A 20293-nucleotide genomic window follows, 5' to 3' on the forward strand; every position below is an offset into this window, starting at 1 on the left:
TTTTTTTTTTTTTTTTTGAGACAAAGTCTCACTCTGTTGCCCAAACTGGAGTGCAGTGGTGCCACTGCAACATCCACCTCCTGTGTTCAAGCGATTCTTCTGCCTCAGTCTCCCGAGTAGCTGGGACTACAGGCACGTGCCACCATTCCCGGCTGATTTTTTTATTTTTAGTAGAGATGGGGTTTCACTGTGTTGGCCAGGCTGGTCTTGAACTCCTGGCCTCAAGCGATCCGCCCGCCTCGGCCTCCCTAAGTGCTGGGATTACAAGACGTGAGCCACCGCACGCGGCCTGCATCCAGCTAATTTTAAAAAAAATTTTTTTGTAGAGAGGTGGTCTTTCTCCCCTCGGCCTTCCAATGTGCTAGGATTACAAACGTGAGCCACTCTGCTGGCTTTCTTTTCCTTTTTATTTTTTCACACTTCCAGTGGTCCTTGGGATCTGTGTATACTTTAGAATCATCTTGTCCAGTTTCTTGACAGACTTTAGAAGTCTGTTTGATAACTGCATTGAATCTGTAGGTCAGTACTGGGGAATGATGTCTTTAATACTGAGGATTTCTGTCTAAGTGTTTGAGATATTCTATTTAAGCAGCCTTTACTTTTGAGTTTACACCCGTTTTATACATTGTCAGTTTTTTCCTATGTTATAAATCTTTTTTTTGTTTTTGTTTTTTTAATTTGAGATAGAGTCTCACTCTGTCACCCAGGCCGGAGTACAATGGTACAGTCTCTGCTCACTGAAAACGCTGCCTCCTGAGTTCAAGCGATTCTCGTGCCTCAGCCTTCTGAGTAGCTGGGACTACAGGCGTGCACCGCCATGCCTGGCTAATTTTGGTATTTTTAGTGGAGACAGGATTTCACCATGTTGGCCAGGCTGGTCTCAAACTCCTGACCTCCAGCAGTCCACCCGTCTCAGCCTCCCAAAGTGTTAGGATTACAGGCATGAACCACCGTGCCCGGCTATACATTATTTTAAAAATTACTTGAAACCATTTGTTGTTGGCATACAGAAATTCACTTTGATATGTTTATATTTATGGTATAACCAGTCACCTTGCTAACCTCTCAGAGTTTCCAGTTGTGTGTATTTCTTTAGAATTTACAATGGTTGTGTATATTCATGGGGTACAGTGTGATGTTATATGTATTTGCTTTGAATTTTTTATGTCAACAGTTATATTATCTGCAGACAATAAGTTTTGTTTCTTTCTCTTTCTTTCTTTCCTTTTTTTTTTTTTTTTTTTTTTTTTTTATTGAGACAGAGTTTTGCTCTTGTCGCCCAGGCTGTAGTGCAGTAGCACTATCTCAGCTCACTGCAGCCTCCACCTCCCAAGTTCAAGCGATTCTCCTGCCTCAGCCTCCTGAGTAACTGAGGTTACAGGCATGTGCCACCACGTACCACAAATTTTGTATTTTTGGTAGAGACAGGGTTTCTCCTCAGGCTGGTCTCGAACTCCCGACCTCAGGTGAACACCATGCCTGGCCTTTCTTCTCTTTTTTTTCCTTTTTAGAATTTGTAACCTATTTTTTTTGTGTGCGTGTGTGTGAGACGGAGTCTTGCTCTGACACCCAGCCTGGAGTGCAGTGGCACTATCTCTGCTCACTGCAACCTCTGCTTCCCGGGTTCAAGCGATTCTCTTGCTTCAGCCTCCCAAGTAGCTGGGACTACAAGCGCCCGCCACCACGCTCAGCTAATTTTTTGTTTTGTTTTGTTTTGTTTTGTTTTTAGTAGAGACGGGATTTCCCTATATTGGCCAGGCTGGTCTCGAACTCCTGACCTCAAGTGATCTGTCTTGGCCTCCCAGAGTGCTGGGATTACAGGCATGAGCCACTGTGCCTGGCCAAGATGAGTCTTACATTTTCTTTATCCTTTGTTACTATGGTGAATGACAGTTTATAGATGTTCTGGTGTCCCCTGGATTCCTGGGATTATCCCAACTTGATGATAGTTTTTAAGACTTTGGTTTGCTCTCTTTAAAGAATCTTGTTTCTGTGTCCATGAAGAAGGTTGGCCTGTGTTTTTCTTATATTGGCCATGTGTAATTTTTATAATATTACTTCTGTTTTTTTTAGAAGTGTTTGTGTTAGCTTGAAATTGTCTTTTTCTTGAATGTTTGGTGTAGGGCATGCCTGTAAACAATTCAGATATGGTGCTTTCTTTATGGAAAGATTAACCAAGGATTGATTTTCTTTAGTAGTAATAGGATTACAGTGGTCTCCCTTCCCATGTGGCTTTCTTTTTTTTTTTTTTTGAGACGGAGTCTCGCTCTGTCGCCCAGGCTGGAGTGCAGTGGCCGGATCTCAGCTTACTGCAAGCTCCGCCTCCCGGGTTCATGCCATTCTCCTGCCTCAGCCTCCCGAGTAGCTGGGACTACAGGCGCCCGCCAACACGCCCGGCTAATTTTTTGTATTTTAGTAGAGACGGAGTTTCACCGTGTTAGCCAGGATGGTCTCGATCTCCTGACCTTGTGATCCGCCCGTCTCGGCCTCCCAAAGTGCTGGGATTACAGGCTTGAGCCACTGCGCCCGGCCGTGGCTTTCTTTTAAACTTTTATAAATGGGAAATTTCAATGTAATAGAATATATTATAAAGAAATCCCATGTGCCTATTACCCAGCTTCAAGTTTACTAGTATACCACCCTTCCACCCTCTTTTTGCTGGAGTATTTTAAAGCAAATCCTAGCCATGTCATTTCACCAGAAATATTTCAGTGTATATCTTTCAGTAAAAAGGCTGTATTTTAAAATTATGCCATTGTTGTAGTCAATAAAGTTAATGATTTCTTAATATCACCGATTACTCAGTCTGTACTTAAATATCCTGTACTCTCATTTCAAAATGTGTTTATAGTTGGCTTGTTTGAATCAGGATTCCACCCCCCAGCTTACTCTATGAATTTGTTGGAGAAACTGGGACATTCCATATCCTATATGATTTCTTTTTTTGCTAAGGTTTGAGTATTTTCTCTGTAATGTATTTGTTTTGTATATTTTCATTTTTTTGTATAAAGTTGATAATAGTATTGCTTTGTCTTTTAACTTTCTTTTTTTCTTAACCTTCTTGAAGTTCATCTTTTGTTACTGCAAAAAACTAACTTCTAGTTTTGGTAATGCTGTTATATTCGTATTTTCTCTTTCATTTATGCTTTTATCTTTGTCTTCCTATAAATACTATTCTTCTCATATAATTTGTATACTTAATTCACTATTTTTTAGCAACCTCAGGAGACTCACTGGAGAATTCATTAATTTTTAACTTTATTTTCTAACATAGGCCTTTAGGTTTTGAAATATATTTTTTATTACTCAATTTCCTTTGTGATTTCTGCTGTAACTTATCACTGCCTACTTTTAAAATTTCTAAAGTGAAGATTTTTTTTGCTCTATGTTCAGTATGCTAATGATAAAATATTTTCTTGGATACTCCAAGGGGAAAGTAAAAATTGCAAATAAAGTATGATCTCAGTTTTGTAAATCACATAAATATAAGGAAATAAGGAACTATATCAGTATAGTAAGCAGTCATTTTTTTTTTTTTTTTTTGAGACGGAGTCTCGCTCTGTGGCCCAGGCTGGAGTGCAGTGGCCGGATCTCAGCTCACTGCAAGCTCTGCCTCCCGGGTTTACACCATTCTCCTGCCTCAGCCTCCTGAGTAGCTGGGACTACAGGCGCCCGCCACCTCGCCCGGCTAGTTTTTTGTATTTTTTAGTAGAGACGGGGTTTCACCGTGTTAGCCAGGATGGTCTCGATCTCCTGACCTCGTGATCCGCCCGTCTCGGCCTCCCAAAGTGCTGGGATTACAGGCTTGAGCCACCGCGCCCGGCCAGCAGTCATTTTTGAATAGTGAGTTCAGGTCAGTTTTGTTACACATTTCGGGGGGAGGTGGTGGTGGTGGTGGTAGTGGTTTGAGATAGGATCTCGCTCTGTCACCCAGGCTAGAGTCACCCAAGCTGCCGTGATCCTCCTCCTTCAGCCTCTAGTAGCTGGGACAGGTACAGGCTACCAGGCCTGGCTAAGTTTTGTATTTTTTTGTACAGTTTGGTTTTCGCCATGTTGCCCAGGCTGGTCTCCTAAGCTTGAGCCATCTGCCCTCCTCAGCTTCACAAAGTGCTGGGATTACAGGTGTGAGCCAGAGCACTCAGCCTTGTGACAAATTTTTGATGGAGGAGCCCATATGATACTTTAAAAGGAAAGAGTAATTCTGTAAAACTCTGGACTCTAAATCATGCCCTGAGATCTTGGGATACAATTTGGTTTAGTTCATATATGACCATGTGCTTACTATGCTACGCTGTAGGCAAGGAGTTGGTGTATAAGTGGTAAAATATGTCCTTCCCAAAGAGTGCGTGAGTGGAGTGAGGGGTGGTCACAGGGGATGGCAAGGGGAAGAGAGGAGGTAAACCCAGGGATAATTTCAGTGACATGAAAAAATGCTGTAAGATACAGAAGGAGCAGGATTGGGAAGGAAAGAAAAAAAAAACAAGAATAGGAAGGGCACATACAGAAAGAGTCATACTTAGGAACCAAGATTAATTGGATCCAGTAGACCATTAAGGCAATATTTTGTCTTCAAGGGATGGACTGTTTTTTAAGAGGCTAATAGCTGTAGAGTTTTTGTTGTTAGTAGACAGGGTCTCACAGTGTTGCCCAGATTTGATGTGAATTCCTGGGCTCAAGCTATCCTCTTGCCTCAGCCTCCTGAGTAGCTGGGACTATAGGTGTGTACCACTGTGCCCAGCTCCTGGTAATGCCTTTTTAATGTGAAAACTACTGTAGAGAATTAAAAGGGAAGAAAACTCAAATAATTTCTGTAATAGGTTAATACTGTCAATAGGTCAATCAGAAGTAATTTTATTCCCCCAGGGGATGTTTGGTGATGTCTGGAGACAGTTTTCATTGTCACAATTGGGATATGGGTGCTACTGGCATAAGTAGAAAGACTAGGAGACTCCTGATGATACTAGAGGGCACACGACAATCCCCCTCCATCCACAACGAAGAATTATCACACAGCTCAAAATGTTAATAGTGCCAAGATTGAGAAACCCTGCATTAATATACTTAGCACCCAGTTTTGTTTGTTTGTTCTTTATTGAGACAGGGTCTTGCTCTGTCACCCAGGCTGGAGTGCAGTTGCGCAGTTATTTTAGAGCTCACTACAACCTCAAATTCCTGGACTCCAGTAATCCCGCCACCTTAGCCTCCTGAGTAGCTAGGACTATAGCCTAATGCCACCACACCCAGCTAACTTTATTATTTCTAGAGACAGGGTCTTGCTGTGTTGGCCTGGGCTGAAGAATTCCTCCTCCCTTGGCCTCCCAAAGTACTGAGATTACAGATGTGAACCACCAGGGCTAGTCTAGCACTCTGTTTTTGATAGGGGTGGTTTTTATGGTGAAGGAGCCAGAGGCATGGTTTTGTACCCTATTCTGGCTAGATTTTGGTTAAGGAAAGCTATTCTGTAGGCTACAGGTCAAAAACCCAGGCTGTTGAGGGCCTACTTTGAGACAGGTACTACATAGGAACTTGGTAAAAATGGTGGATAGCCCTCTGCTTAACTGGAGCACACACTGAATGTTCCACAAATGACGGGTCTTTTGTATCAGTTGTCTGTCTTTATGTATTACAATATTTAAAATGTTTTTTTTTTCCCATCCTGAGTTTAGTTTGTGTATAGATAAGTTATTTTAACTGTTCTTCTGAGGAACTTGGGAATATTAATACAGCTTAATTGCTTTTCTTTTTTCCATGACTGTGGGTACAAACCTTTAGCTGGCAACCCATGTAATCATGGATGTTGTGCTTTTTTTTTTTTAACCAAAAAAAAAAATTTTTTTTAATTTTTTTCCTAATTTTTTAACTTTTTTTAGAATGCAAGGGTTTTTTTTTTTTTTTTTTTTTTATACTTTAAGCTTTGGGATACATGTGCAGAACATGCAGGTTTGTTACATAGGTATATACGTGCCATGGTGGTTTGCTGCACCCATCAATCTGTCATCTACATTAGGTATTTGTCCTAATGCTATCCTCCCTAGCCCCCCACTCCCCGACAGGCCCGGGTGTGTGATGTTCCCCTCTCTGTGTCCATGTGTTCGCATTGTTCACCTCCCACTTCCCACTTATGAGTGTTCACCTCCCACTTATGAGTGAGAACATGGTTTTCTTTTCCTATGTTATTTTGCTGAGAATGATGATTTCCAGCTTCATCCTTGTCCCTGCAAAGGACATTAACTCATCCTTTTTTATGGCTGCGTAGTATTCCATGGTGTATATGTGCCACATTTTCTTTATCCATGCTGTCATTGATGGGGAGTGTTGTACTTTCAATCTCTTTATTCCTTGGTCTTATTTTAGGTACAGTTTTTAAGTGTTTTAAGTCTGTTGAGGTAACCAAATACCTCCTCAATTTAAAAAATCTATACAATTGTTTTAGTATGACCTAAAAAACTACGATATAAATAATATATAGGGCTACATGTGGTGGCTCATGCCTTTAATCCCAGCACTTTGGAAGGCAGCGGACAGATAGCTTCAGCTCAGGAGTTCAAGACCAGCCAGGTCAACATGTCAAGCCCCACCTCTATTAAAAATACAAAATTTAGCCAGGTGTGGTGGTGCGCACCTGTGGTTGCAGCTACTTGGGAGGCTGAGATGGTAGAATCACTTGAACCTGTGGATGGAGGTTACAGTAAGCCAAAATTGCGCCACTGCACTCCAGCCTGGGCAACAGAGCAAGACCCTGTCTCAAATAAATAGAAAAACGTGGAGTGAGGTTTGGAAATGATATTTAATGCTTATTAAGAACAAAATATAGGGCAGTTTTTTTATTTTGGTTTTGTCATACTTTGACCTTTATGTTTTCCCTTTGCTTTTAGATTTTGGCTCTCTATTTGACTTGGAGCACGACTTACCAGATGAATTAATCAACTCTACAGAATTGGGACTAACCAATGGTGGTGATATTAATCAGCTTCAGACAAGTCTTGGCATAGTACAAGATGCAGCTTCTAAACATAAACAGCTATCAGAATTGCTGCGATCTGGTAGTTCCCCTAACCTCAATATGGGAGTTGGTGGCCCAGGTCAAGTCATGGCCAGCCAGGCCCAACAAAATAGTCCTGGATTAGGTTTGATCAATAGCATGGTGAAAAGCCCAATGACACAGGCAGGCTTGACTTCTCCCAACATGGGGATGGGCACTAGTGGACCAAATCAGGGTCCCACGCAGTCAACAGGTATGATGAACAGTCCAGTAAATCAGCCTGCCATGGGAATGAACACAGGGATGAATGCTGGCATGAATCCTGGAATGTTGGCTGCAGGCAATGGACAAGGGATAATGCCTAATCAAGTCATGAACGGTTCAATTGGAGCAGGCCGAGGGCGACAGAATATGCAGTACCCAAACCCAGGCATGGGAAGTGCTGGCAGCTTACTGACTGAGCCTCTTCAGCAGGGCTCTCCCCAGATGGGAGGACAAACAGGATTGAGAGGCCCCCAGCCTCTTAAGGTAAGTACAGTTTTGGTTTGTGTGCACAGTTGGCACACATGTGAGTATTGCCATGATGGATGGAGGGTTTGCCTTACATTGTATAGCAGTTTCCGCATACTACATGCCAGGAATTTACTGTGGGCTGTCGTAAGTTTTAAGAAGTGCCTGTATTAAATTTAAGTAAAACATTTATTTTACAACTAGTATTCTATAACTTCATACTTCAAATGATTGCTGGCTAATGCTGGTTCTCTCTGGCACAAGTATTGGAATGTTTTTATCTCATTTCCAACTCCAGTTTAGCCTTATAGCCTCCTTATAAAATTACAGTTTTGAGATGGATGGCATTACACTGTCTTCAGATGGAGACTCCATTTGTTGCTATTGCTTTGAATGTCCCTGGTTTTCAGGAGATACATTTATTCTGAGAAATGTATTAACTGGTATTTTTCTTTATTGGTTGATGGAAATTAAGGTGCATTTGTTTATATGAGACCTCAACAGTGTAGATGTTTCAGTGAACCAGAACTTGGCCAAAGACTTCTGTTAGCTTAGAGAATGCTAAGTATATTATTTGAAATACTTTAAACTCTTTAAATGTGTACCCTGTATACATAAATAAGACATAATCACACATACTTCAGTGCTTATTTCTCCATATTTTTCTTTACATATTTTATCCGTTTTTCTTAAAATGGGATCACACTATGGTTGCCAGTGCCTGGCATGATGGCTTCACTTGGAAGATTAAATTGGAGATAGGTACGATTTTCACAAGGAGTCAGGAGCAAGTTTTCTCTGTAACAGGAATAATTTGAGCAGACATCAGGACTTCTGTGTTCCTGAGACTCTTGGGTGCAGTGGCTCATGCCTATAATCCCAGCACTTTGGGAGGCCAAGGCAGGAGGATCTCTTGCACCTAGGAGTTAGAGATGAACCAGGTAGCATTGACCCCATCTTCTATTTAAGGGGGAGAAAAGGGGGGGGAACCTTGATGGTGACGGAGAATGCGAGTGTGAATTAAAGACAGATGGACAAACTTGTGTTGGGGGAAACTGAGGTGACATGTAGGAATTCAGAAGCCTTAAATGTTTTTTTTGCTACAAGAATATTGACAAGTTAGGATTCTGTTTTAGCATTCCTGCTTTGTAGATTCTCCCTTTCTGCTCCTCACCCCCTGCCACCTTTTTTTTTTTTTTTTTTTTTTTGAGACAGGGTCTTGCTGTGCTGCCCAGGCTGGAGTGCACTGGCTTAATCATGGCTTACTGCAGCCTCAACCTGCCAGGCTAAACAATCTTCTCTCCTTGGCCTCCCAAGTAGCTGGAACTAAGGGCACACACCACCACGCCTGGCTGATTTTTTTTTTTTTTTTTTTTAAGAGATGGGGTCTCACTACGTTGCTCAGGCTAATCTCAAACTCCTTCTGGGCTCAAGTGATCCTCTTGTCTTAGCCTTCCAAAGTGTCAGGATTACAGGTGTGAGCCACTGCACCCAGCCTCTGACACTTTTAGATTGCCGTGTCAGTGTAGCTTACTTAGAATATTTGGAGTGAGAACCAGAAACAACAAGGTAAATTATTAAGTACCTTTTCTGGAATCTCGGAACATAGCTATGAAGAGATAAAGTCCTTGCCACCAATTCTGCTATGGAGAGGAGGGATGCCAGACTTAAAATAAACCCTCACTGGTGGACAAAATACTTAAGGGTTAAAGTAGTGAATGAATTTACTTCATGTAACCTACTTTCTACTGTGCACATAAGATACGAATTTTAGAGTATGCCAGGTAAGTAGTATGGAGAAAAATAAAGTAAGGAAAGGCTCATTGACAACTGCTTGGGGATGTGGCACTATTACGGTTGTAATCTAAATTTCTTACAGAAAGTGGGTTTATATAAAAGTGAACAAAACAAAAATCCCTGTCCTTGTGGAGCTTGTGTTTTGATGTGAAGGAGGAATTCAAATTTTAAACTTCTGTTAAATGATGTTTTATTTCCTTATTTTATGTTTATTTTGAGACAGAGTCTTGCTGTTGCCAATGCTGGAGTGCAGTGGTGTGATCTTGGATCACTGCAACCTCTGCCTCCTGGGTTCAGGCAGTTCTCCTGCCTCAGCTTCCAAGTAGCTGGGACCACAGGCATTTGCCACCATGCCTGGCTAATTTTTCTATTTTTAGTAGAGAAGGGGTTTCACCACGTTGCCCAGGCTCATTGTGAACTCCTGGCCTCAAGTGATCTGCCCACCTCGGCCTCCCAAAGTGCTGCTGGGACTATAGGCATGAGCCACCGCACCCGGACCTGTTTCCTTATTTTAAATTGAGCCCGCCTATATTGATATTTTGTAAAGTACTTATATCAGTGTTTGACGAATGAGGGAGATTTAAATGTTTAATAAATATATATATATATTTTTTTTTTAAAGTAACAAATATACTTTTAATTGATCTCAGATAAAAGCTACTCAAGGAAAGTCAGTAATCGTTTTAGCCACTAAAGATGTTTAGCCACTCAAGAGCCGTATGGTGAGCAGCCTTGAGTAGCTAGCTGGGCTAACTGGTTATTTTCCGGAATTCCCACCATCCACGGTATTAGAAAAAACAAGGCATTGTCTCAGTTCAGGAGAAACACATGGCCTAGTAACCAAATCCAGTCACTCATATCCCGTATTTTTTCTTTAGCTCTTCTACTTTGTTGATGTAAGCTTTCATGGCATCTTCCTTGGTAGTCCCTTTCAGCTCATTCCAGGCATCCCACTTGGCCTTGCCTGTGAAGTCCAACATCCCGGGCCGTTCTGTATTTATGTCGCCCATGGTTGCTTGTTTGTAGCGGCCATAGATGAACAGCATCTCATCATCGGCTGGCTTGGTCTTAAGGTGCTTAACCTCCTCTGCAGCTTTCTTAAACTCAACCTGAGACATCCTGGCCGCCTTGCAAGAACTCCAGGGAGACCGCGGAGGAGGCGAGGACCAGGAAACGATCGCTCCTGTTTAATAAAATTTTTAAAAAATTTTAAGTTATGTAGGTTTAGGATAAGATAACCACTTAAGGCTGCGTGCAGCAGTTCACACCTAGAATCATTCCAGACCAGCCCCAGCTGGTGAGACCCCCATCTCTACCAAAAAAAAAATACCCTCGTGTCATGGCACACCCACATCACAGTTGCCCTTACACTGTACCAAGTCCTAAAATAATCTTGTAGAGTGAATTATACTCATTACGTTTCTTCTAAAACTCCTGAGACTCGTGATATTTAAGAATTAGGGTTTAAGGTGTGAGGAAGTTTTCAGTGAGATTTGATGACTGTAAGCCTGTCGGCAAATGACATCAGCTTTTGAACACAGTTCTTTTCTTTTTTTTTTTTGAGACGGAGTCTCGCTCTGTCACCCAGACTGGAGTGCAGTGGCCGGATCTCAGCTCACTGCAAGCTCCGCCTCCCAGGTTCACGCCATTCTCCTGCCTCAGCCTCCCGAGCAGCTGGGACTACAGGTGCCCACCACCACGCCCGGCTAGTTTTTTTGTATTTTTTAGTAGAGACGGGGTTTCACCATGTTAGCCAGGATGGTCTCGATCTCCTGACCTTGTGATCCGCCCATCTCGGCCTCCCAAAGTGCTGGGATTACACGCTTGAGCTACCGCGCCCGGCCTTGAACACAGTTCTTTTCATGGAGAAAGCTGTGGTTCAGGATGTGCAGGCAGGTGGTGATGTTACTACTACAGCTGTCTACCAAAAGTCTGACCCATGGTGATTTATGGGAAGAAACTTGGATCATATTGCCTTTTACCCCAATGTTTAGATTCAGCATAAACTAATCAAAGCCAAAAAGTTTTTAAGTTACTTTTGTTTTTGAGGCAGGATCTCTTTCTGTCACCCAGGCTGGAGTGCAGTGGCACCATCACAGCTTACTTGCAGCCTTGATCTCCCAGGCTTAAGCGATCCTCCTACCTCAGCCTCCTAAGTAGCTGGTATTACAGGGACTGCCATGCCCTGCCAGTTATTTTTATTTTTGTTGAGACAGGGTCTCACTATGTTGTCCTGGCTGTTCTCAGCCTCCTGGCATCAAGCAATCCACCTGCCTTGGTCTTCCAAAGTGCTCAGATTACAGACAGGAGCCACTGAGCCTGGCCACATTTTTTTCAAGAAGGAAAAATAGGCATGGCTTAGTGGCTCACGTGTGTATTCCTACCACTTTGGGAGGCTGAGGTGGGAAGATCTCTTGAAGCCAGAAGTTAGATGTGCCCGGGCAACATAATGAGACCCCATCTCTACTTTTCTTTTTTCCAAAAAAAAAAAAACAGTTGTCTGCAGGACCCATTTCTTGTAGCTGCCTAGAACTGTGTGTGGCCTCTTCACTCTCTGTTTAGTTTAGGTAGCTATTTGTATGGTGGTAGGTCATTGGACATCTGGAGCATATTAGCTATGGAGAAAGAAACAAGATCAAATAACTATAGTGTAGCAGAAATTAAGTACAAAACATTCCTTCCTTATTACATTTAGTGTGGGGAGTAAAGAAGCGTGGCTCAGGAGATAGAAGGGGCAATGATCTGGAGGTTGGTTGTTATTTTATTTTCTAACTCTTCAACAGATCTCTGTGGGAGATGGAAAAACAAAAGCTAGAGAATCTTTTTTGGTCACAGTGACCAAAAGTGTCAGGAAGAAATTACTGCCAGCTGATCTCAGCAATCAGCGTAGTCTGTGTATTTGAACCCATAGTCTGCCCATAGAGGAGCTTGGAGTTTCCAGGTAATGCATGGTGATTAAGGGAACAAGCAGAGTGAGGAAGTGGTTGAAATTCAGTTGGTCTAGGGAGGCAAGGCATGCAATCATGAAGGACCAAATTGGGGAAATATTTGGATAAAGACATTACATTTATTAACAAGAGACAACAAGGCAGCTTAGAAATTCCAGCATTTTGTTGATTCAGATAATAGAACTCTTGAGGGCATAATTTATTGTCTGTCATGCGGGTTCTGTGATAGAATGACTTTCATGTTATGTCTATCATGAATTTTCATGCTAATAAGAAACAGGTGAAACAACTCCCCCATGTATAAGTATGCATATTATTGGAGCCACATTAGATAAATACTAGTACTTTAAAAAAAGAAAAAACATAGGTAGCAGCAACACTTGCAGACAGATTTGTAACTACCAAAAGTAGCCTGGACTTGATTTAAACCTGTGTCTGCATTCTGTTGCCCCTGCAGTCTTTTTGGCAAGAAAGTTTCTTTGCTCTGCTCTGCTCTTTTCTCTTCTCTTCGACAGAGTTTCACTCTTGTCACCCAGGCTGGAGTGCAATGGCACAATCTTGGCTCACTGCAACCTCTGCCTCCCAGGTTTAAATGATTCTCCTGCCTCAGTCTCCCGAGTAGCTGGGATTACAGGTGTGTGCCACCACGCCCAGATAATTTTTGTATTAGTAGAAACAGGGTTTCACCATGTTGGCCAGGCTGGTCTCAAACTCCTGACCTCAGGTGATCCACCCACCTCTGCCTCTCAAAATGCTGATATTACAGGCGTGAGCCCCTGCGCTTGGCCAAGAAATTATTTTCTCTGCTTCTCATTTCAGGCAACCTCATTCTTTTATGCTTCCATCAAACTGCCACTTGTAAAGTACTTGTAAATCATTCTTGTAAATTACTTACCTTAGTGTCTGAATTTCATCTGGAAAATGAAAATGTTCAACTTTTTTTTTTTTTTCATTTTTTGGTAATAGCATAAAGATTAAAATTTTGTCTTTTTTTAAATAGAGGCAAACTGCCTAACCGATAAAGATGTCATATTCATATAGATTTGCAGAGTATAAATACCGCATATGAGTTAAAGAACAAATTTTAGGCCAGGCATAGTGGGAGATACCTGTAATCCCAGCACTTAGGCAGAAGTATTGCTTGAGGCCAGGAGTTCAGTCAACTCCTGGGCAACATCTCTACAAAAATAAAAGTGAAAATTAGCTGGGCATTGTGGTACAGCCTTGTAGTCCCATCTACGTGGGAGGCTGAGATGGGAGAATTGCTTGAGCCCAGAGGTTGGGAATTACAGTGAGCTATGATAATAAGATTGCACTCCAGCCTAGGCAACAGAGTGAGACCCTGTCTTTTTATAGAATATTTAAAAGAAAAAGATTTTATCAAGAGCTCTGTACCTGTCTAAAGCAGATGCTTCACAGAGGTAGTAACATTTGAAATTATAAGGATGAGTAGAATCTGCAGGTGTTTCTGAGTTAGGTTGTACTATCTAAGGAACCAACAGAAAATGCCTCTCTGTGAACTTGGTGTTTATTTCCAGGTTAGCATTAAGGAGTCAAATAGGAAAGGAAGTGTGCTACTGTTCAGTTGTAGGGAAAAGGAAAAGCTTGAGGCAAATGCTGGCAGCTCAAGGAGCATGATACTTTCAGATTTTAAAAAATCAGTATGGGAAATACATAAGATACCCTAGGTAGGTGGTCAGACTTCATAAAGACTTTGGTATACGTACTGTGGGATTGATTTTTTTTCTTTTGTAGAGGCAGGTGAAAACAGAAGACAGGCAAATCTGTTGTCCACAGTCTGTACAAGCACTGGGACAGGTTTGAGTTGAGACAGTCACAGTGGGTAGGAATACATGGGAAGGATTTTAGTGTGCATGTGTGCTTTTAGAGGTGGAATTGAAGGACCCTTTGACTGGTCTTGGCAGACAGAGAAATCTGGTATGAATCCTTTAATTGGGCAGTAGCTATAGCATCTTGAGTTATTCTGAGTGCTTGCTCAATGTTTTTTGTTGTGTTGTTTTTTTTGAGATGGAGTCTTGCTCCGCCGCCCAGGCTGGAGTGCCATGGCATGATATCCGCTCACTGCAAGCTCCACCTCCCGGGTTCACGCCATTCTCCTGCCTCAGCTTCCCGAGTAGCTGGGACTACAGACGGCCGCCACTGCGCCCGGCTAAGTTTTTTTGTATTTTTAGTAGAGACAGGGTTTCACCATGGTCTCGATCTCCTGACCTCGTGATCCGCCCACCTCGGCCTCCCAAAGTGCTGGGATTACAGGCGTGAGCCCCCGCGCCTAGCTACTCAATGTTTCTAGTAGTGATGTTGACTTATAGTTGGGATCCTCTGTGTAATTTGGCAGAAGAGGAGGGTAGCTTCAAACTTTATGTTTGGGATATAAAGTTGACCCCGTTTTGAATTATTTAAAATAATTAATTTGAAAGATTAATGAGGCTGGGCACAGTGGCTCAAGCCTGTAATCCCAGCACTTTGGGAGGCCGAGACAGGCGGATCACGAGGTCAGGAGATCGAGACCATTCTGGCTAATACAGTGAAACCCTGTCTCTACTAAAAAATACAAAAAACTAGCCGGGCATGGTGGCAGGTGCCTGTAGTCCCAGCTACTCGGGAGGCTGAGGCGGGAGAATGGCGTGAACCCAGAAGGTGGAGCTTGCAGTGAGCTGAGATCTGGCCACTGCACTCCAGCCTGGGCAACAGAGCGAGACTCCGTCTCAAAAAAAAAAAAAAAAGAATAATGAAAATGCATTTTTATAATTTTCATTATCAGTAAAACGTTTGACTTTTGAATAATAAATGCTGTTTTTCAATTGTTATTATAGTATATTGGCTCCAGGTGAACTTAAATATGGAAAAGAAACTATTTTTTAAAGTACATAGGGAGCTGACACAGTGGCTGACACCTGTAATCCCAACACTTTGGAAGGCTGAGGTGGGCAGATCACTTGGGGTCAGGAGTTCGAGGCCAGCCTGACCAACATGGTGAAACCCCGTCCCGACTGAAAGTAAAAAAATTAGCTGAGCATGGTGGCGCACACCTGTAGTCCCAGCTACTGAGGCTGAGGCAGGAGAACCGCTTGAACCCAGGAGGCAGAGGTTGCAGTGAGCCAAGATTTGCACCACTGCACTCCAGCCTGGGCGACAGAGCGAGACTTTGTCTCAAAAACAGAAAAGTACATCAGGGTTGCAAAATCAAATGACTTGAAGGGCCAAGCAGGTGACTTAATAGAACAGCTAGGTTTAAAACAGCAAGGAATGGTGTGGAGTCTGGACTTTCACACGTTCTATGTAAAGGAGTCAGAATCAGAAGTTTAAAAAAAACACTGTTATTAGTGTCCCTACACAAAAAAGACATGTCCCCAAACCTTCTGTTTTCTACTTTCTATATAAACAAAATACAGGAATTATTCAAATGAGGCTGAGCGTGGTGGCTCACACCTATAATCCCAGCACTTTGGGAAGCTGAGGTAGAAGCTGGGCAACATGGCAAGACCCTGTCTCTATTTTTTAATAGTCAGAAAAAAAGAAAAGAAAAGAAAATAAGGAAACATTCAAATGCTTGAGCATGACAAAGGGGTTAGATGGCTATTAAGTTGAATTTGCCAAATAGCAGCATGTGTGACTTAATGGAAATGAATGGCAAAGCTTGTTTAGCAGATAGAATTAAATGATTAAAAGTGTTTCTAAAATATCTTTATTTCAAATATTTACGAAAATAGCTCTGTAAATTTACCATACCCAAGGCCCCTAAATCTGAATTTTGATCTTAATCTTGAAAATGTATTGTCATTAGCATATTTTGTATAGTGGGGTTTTTTTGTTTGTTTGTGTTTGTTTTGGAGACAGTGTCTCACTCTGTTGCCCAGGCTGGAGTGCAGTGGCCTGATCACTTTTGCAGCCTTGACCTCCCAGGCTTAGGTGATCCTCCTGCCTCAGCCTCCTGAGTAGCTGGGACCACAGGCACATTCCACCACATCATCCAGCTTTTCTTTTCTTTCTTTTCTTTTTTTTTTTTTTTTTTTTTTTTTGAGATGGCGTCGCGCTCTGTCGCCTAGGCTGGAGTGCAGTGGCACAATCTCGGCTCGCTGCAAGCTCCACCTCCCGGGTTCACTCTGTTCTCCTGCCTCAGCCTCCCGAGTAGCTGGGACTACAGGTGCCCGCCTCCATGCCCAGCTAATTTTTTGTATTTTTAGTAGAGACGGGGTTTCACCACGTTAGCCAGGATGGTCTCGATCTGACCTCATGATCTGCCTGCCTCGGCCTCCCACAGCGTTGGGATTACAGGCGTGAGCCGCCACGCCCGACTGGTTTTTTGTTTGTTTGTTTGTTTGTCTTTGTTTTTTTGTATTTTGGTACAAATAGGGTTTCACCATGTTCCCCAGGCTGTTCGCATACTCCTCGCCTCAAGAAACCCTCCCGCCTTGGCCTCCCAAAGTGGTGGGATTACAGGTGTGAGTCGCCAGGCCCGCCACTAGGTCCATTGCGATCATCGTTCCCTACAACCTCTACCTCCCAGGCTTAACTGATCCTCCCACTTTAGCCCTCCAATTAGCTGGGACTACAGGCATGCGCCGCCATGCCCAGCTGATTTTTGTATTTTTTAGTAGATCTGGGGTTTTGCCACGTTGCCCAGGCTGTAGTAGTGTGTTTTCTAATAGAAGCTGAGAATTTCCTTTGAAACTGTCTTTGTGAACTAGGAAGTAAAACCAGAAAAGGGATAATAATGTCTTAAATTTTATTCCTCATTTTGTTTTCTTTTGTTTCTTACTCTTAGATGGGAATGATGAACAACCCCAATCCTTACGGTTCACCATATACTCAGAATCCTGGACAGCAGATTGGAGCCAGTGGCCTTGGTCTCCAGATTCAGACAAAGACTGTACTATCAAATAACTTATCTCCATTTGCTATGGACAAAAAGACAGTTCCTGGTGGAGGAATGCCCAACATGGTGAGTACTAATCCATTACAGACTTGTTTTCAAACTGGCATTTTGACAAAAGAATTGTGTTAAACTTTCACCCTTCTATTATATAAACCGAGGTTTATACCCGCTAGGAGCCTAAATTGATATGTAATCATCATCCCTCTGAGGAGGCCTGTGCTTCCTTTCCATTTCTTGTGGTTTTTTGTTCCTTGTGGTTGTTGATCAGTGAGCGTGTTGATCCAAACAGGAGTAAGTGGACTGCTACGATGAAGTTTTAGGGGCCTGCCATTCAGCAGCTTGGTCTTGTGAGCATTTCCATAGGATACAAAAGTGGAACCTTTCTCTTTTCGGGGAAGGACTCTCTGGCAAAGGATCCGAACTCTCAGTGACCATATTTATCGATATTATTTGATTCTACTACTCAAAAGTAAATTCCCTCTTAAAAGTAATGCATTGTTTTAAACAGTGATTTTTGTTACATCAAGTTTTCAGAAACTTCTAATGTAGTTATTTTTGTACATTCAAACTACTAATAGTAAATGTGTCTGCATTCAACTTTGGAAAAAATTGTCTGGAAAAAATGATCTTTCAGATGTTTTAGTTTTGTTCTTTGTGTCATTATGTGTGTGGACTGCCTGTATTTCAGATACTCTGCCAAGTACTAGAGCTATACAGATGAATGAAATATGTCATCTCTATCCTGAGAAATGTTCACTTTTTTTTTTTTTTTGGAGACGGAGTTTCGCTCGTTTTCCAGGCTGGAGTGCAGTGGTGTAATCTCGGCTCACTGCATCCTCCACCTCCTGGGTTCAAGCAGTTCTCCTGCCTCAGGCTTCTGAGTAGCTGGGGTTACAGGCATGTGCTGTCATGCCCGGCTAACTTTGTATTTTTAGTAGAGACGGGGTTTCTCCATGTTGGTCAGACTGATCTCGAACTCCCGACCTCAGGTGGTCCACCCACCTCGGCCTCCCAAAGTGCTAGGGTTACAGGCGTGAGACACCACGCCCAGCCTGAAATATTCACTTTTTAATTTAAAAAACTAAATTTCTCCCAGAGTTTAGAAAAACTAGTTTTTCACCAGTCTGAAAGACCCCTTTGCCGAGTCTCCTGAGGAGTTCTTCATTGCTCATTAAAACCTAATTTGGGTGTGCTTTTAACTACAGACACCTTCTCACCCTTCCCTTTCCCACTGGAGTTTACCATGTCCTTCTCTCTGCTTTTACTCTCTGTATATTATACATACTTACATCACTTCGTAATGTCATTTTTTTCTTACTAAATCGAGCTTCTTAAAGGTAGGAGCCATGGTTTATGAATTCCCTGTATCAAAAAATGGAGTCTAGCTTATAGTAGACTAACTATAAAGGTTTTACTTGAAAATATGCACATCTCTGTGACTCCTACCATTGAATATATTGTTATATCTCTCAGGGTCAACAACCAGCCCCGCAGGTCCAGCAGCCAGGCCTGGTGACTCCAGTTGCCCAAGGGATGGGTTCTGGAGCACATACAGCTGATCCAGAGAAGCGCAAGCTCATCCAGCAGCAACTTGTTCTCCTTTTGCATGCTCACAAGTGCCAGCGCCGGGAGCAGGCCAATGGGGAAGTGAGGCAGTGCAACCTTCCCCACTGTCGCACAATGAAGAATGTCCTAAACCACATGACACACTGCCAGTCAGGCAAGTCTTGCCAAGGTAAGTGGATTCACAAGGTTACTGTACTTAGCAATTAGTTTTTACAGGCAGGGAGAAGAAGGCAAATGTGATCAAGTCTATTCTGTGGTGATGGATATGTTTAGTACCTTAATTGTAGTGATGGTGTCTATGTATGTACAAAGTCACCAAAATGTATACATTAGAACAGGTGTGTTGGCTCACACTTAAAATTCCAGTACTTTGGTAGGCCAAGTGGGGAGGATTGCTTGAGGCCAAGAGTTTGAGATCAGCCTGGGCAACATAGAAAGACCTCGCCAGGCGTGGTGCCCCTGTAGTCCTAGCTGAGGGACTAAGAAAACTGAGAAAGGAGGATTACTTGAGCCCAGGAAGTCAAGGCTACCGGGGGCTATGATTGCACCACTGTACTGCAGCCTGGGTGACAATGTGAGACCATGTCTTTTAAAAAAAAGGCTGGGCACGGTGGCTCATGACTGTCATCCCAGCACTTTGGGAGACTGAAGTGGGCAGATCATTTGAGGTCAGGAGTTCAAGACCAGCTTGGGCAATATGGTGAAACCTTGTCTCTACAAAAAATACTGAAGAACATCAGCCAGGTGTCTGGGTGTGTGCCTGTAATCCCAGCTACTTGGGAGACTGAGGTGGGAGGATGGCTTGAGCTCAAGAGGCAGGGGTTGCTGTGATTCGACATCATACCACTGCACTCCAGCCTGGACGATAGAGCCAAACCCTATTTCAAAAAAAGTGTGCATAAATATGTGCAATTTTTGAATTTTATTTATTTATTTATTTATTTATTTATTTGAGGCAGAGTCTTGCTCTGTTGCCCAGGCTGGAGTATGGTGGTGCCATCTCGGCTCACTGCAAACTCCACCTCCCGGGTTCACATCATTCTGCCTCAGCCTCCCGGGTAGCTGGGACTAGGCACCTGCCACCACACCCGGCTAATTTTTTGTATTTTTAGTAGAGACGGGGTTTCACCATGTAGGCCAGGATGGTCTCGATCTCCTGACCTCGTGGTCTGCTCACCGTGGCCTCCCAAAGTTGCTGGGATTACAGGCGTGAGCCACCGCGCCTGGCCAGTATGTGCAATTTAAAAAATATTTATACCTCAAAGCATTTTTAAAATTCCATTGCCTAAATGCATCATCATGGTTAACTCACTCAGTAAAAGTCGTCTTGGCTACGTCCATTCTGTGGCAATTATGAATAAAGCTGCCATAAACCAATTTTGAGACTCCTTTACTGGTAGTGACATTATTTTAGGAAATGATAAAAACACAGTGCCTTTTTTTTTTTTCTTTTTTGAGAGATGGAGTCTCGCTCTGTTGCCCAGGCTGGAGTACAGTGGCACAACCTCGGCTCACTGCAAGCTCGGTCTCCTGGGTTCACACCATTCTCCTGCCTCAGCCTCCTGAGGAGCTGGGACTACAGGCACCCGCCAT

At 42.8% G+C, this 20293-nt stretch overlaps 1 protein-coding gene and 1 pseudogene across 3 annotated transcripts in view; one reads left to right on the top strand and one right to left on the bottom strand.

Moving 5' to 3' along the window:
- EP300 (E1A binding protein p300) overlaps nucleotides 1–20293 on the top strand; it is a 98703-nt gene that overhangs the window by 19289 nt on the left and 59121 nt on the right. For both annotated transcript variants that reach the window (XM_023221890.3, XM_023221889.2), the window contains exons 2-4: nucleotides 6876–7510; nucleotides 17024–17200; nucleotides 18608–18869. In XM_023221890.3, coding sequence (XP_023077658.1) covers nucleotides 6876–7510; nucleotides 17024–17200; nucleotides 18608–18869 — 1074 coding nt within the window. The remainder of the gene's footprint in view (nucleotides 1–6875; nucleotides 7511–17023; nucleotides 17201–18607; nucleotides 18870–20293) is intronic.
- On the bottom strand, nucleotides 9908–10466 carry LOC111548966 (annotated as a pseudogene). Its single transcript, XR_002733563.3, has one exon. The product of XR_002733563.3 is annotated as an acyl-CoA-binding protein pseudogene (transcript).

The sequence above is a fragment of the Piliocolobus tephrosceles genome, chromosome 19, assembly GCF_002776525.5.
Source record: "Piliocolobus tephrosceles isolate RC106 chromosome 19, ASM277652v3, whole genome shotgun sequence".
NCBI classification, from domain to species: domain Eukaryota; kingdom Metazoa; phylum Chordata; class Mammalia; order Primates; family Cercopithecidae; genus Piliocolobus; species Piliocolobus tephrosceles.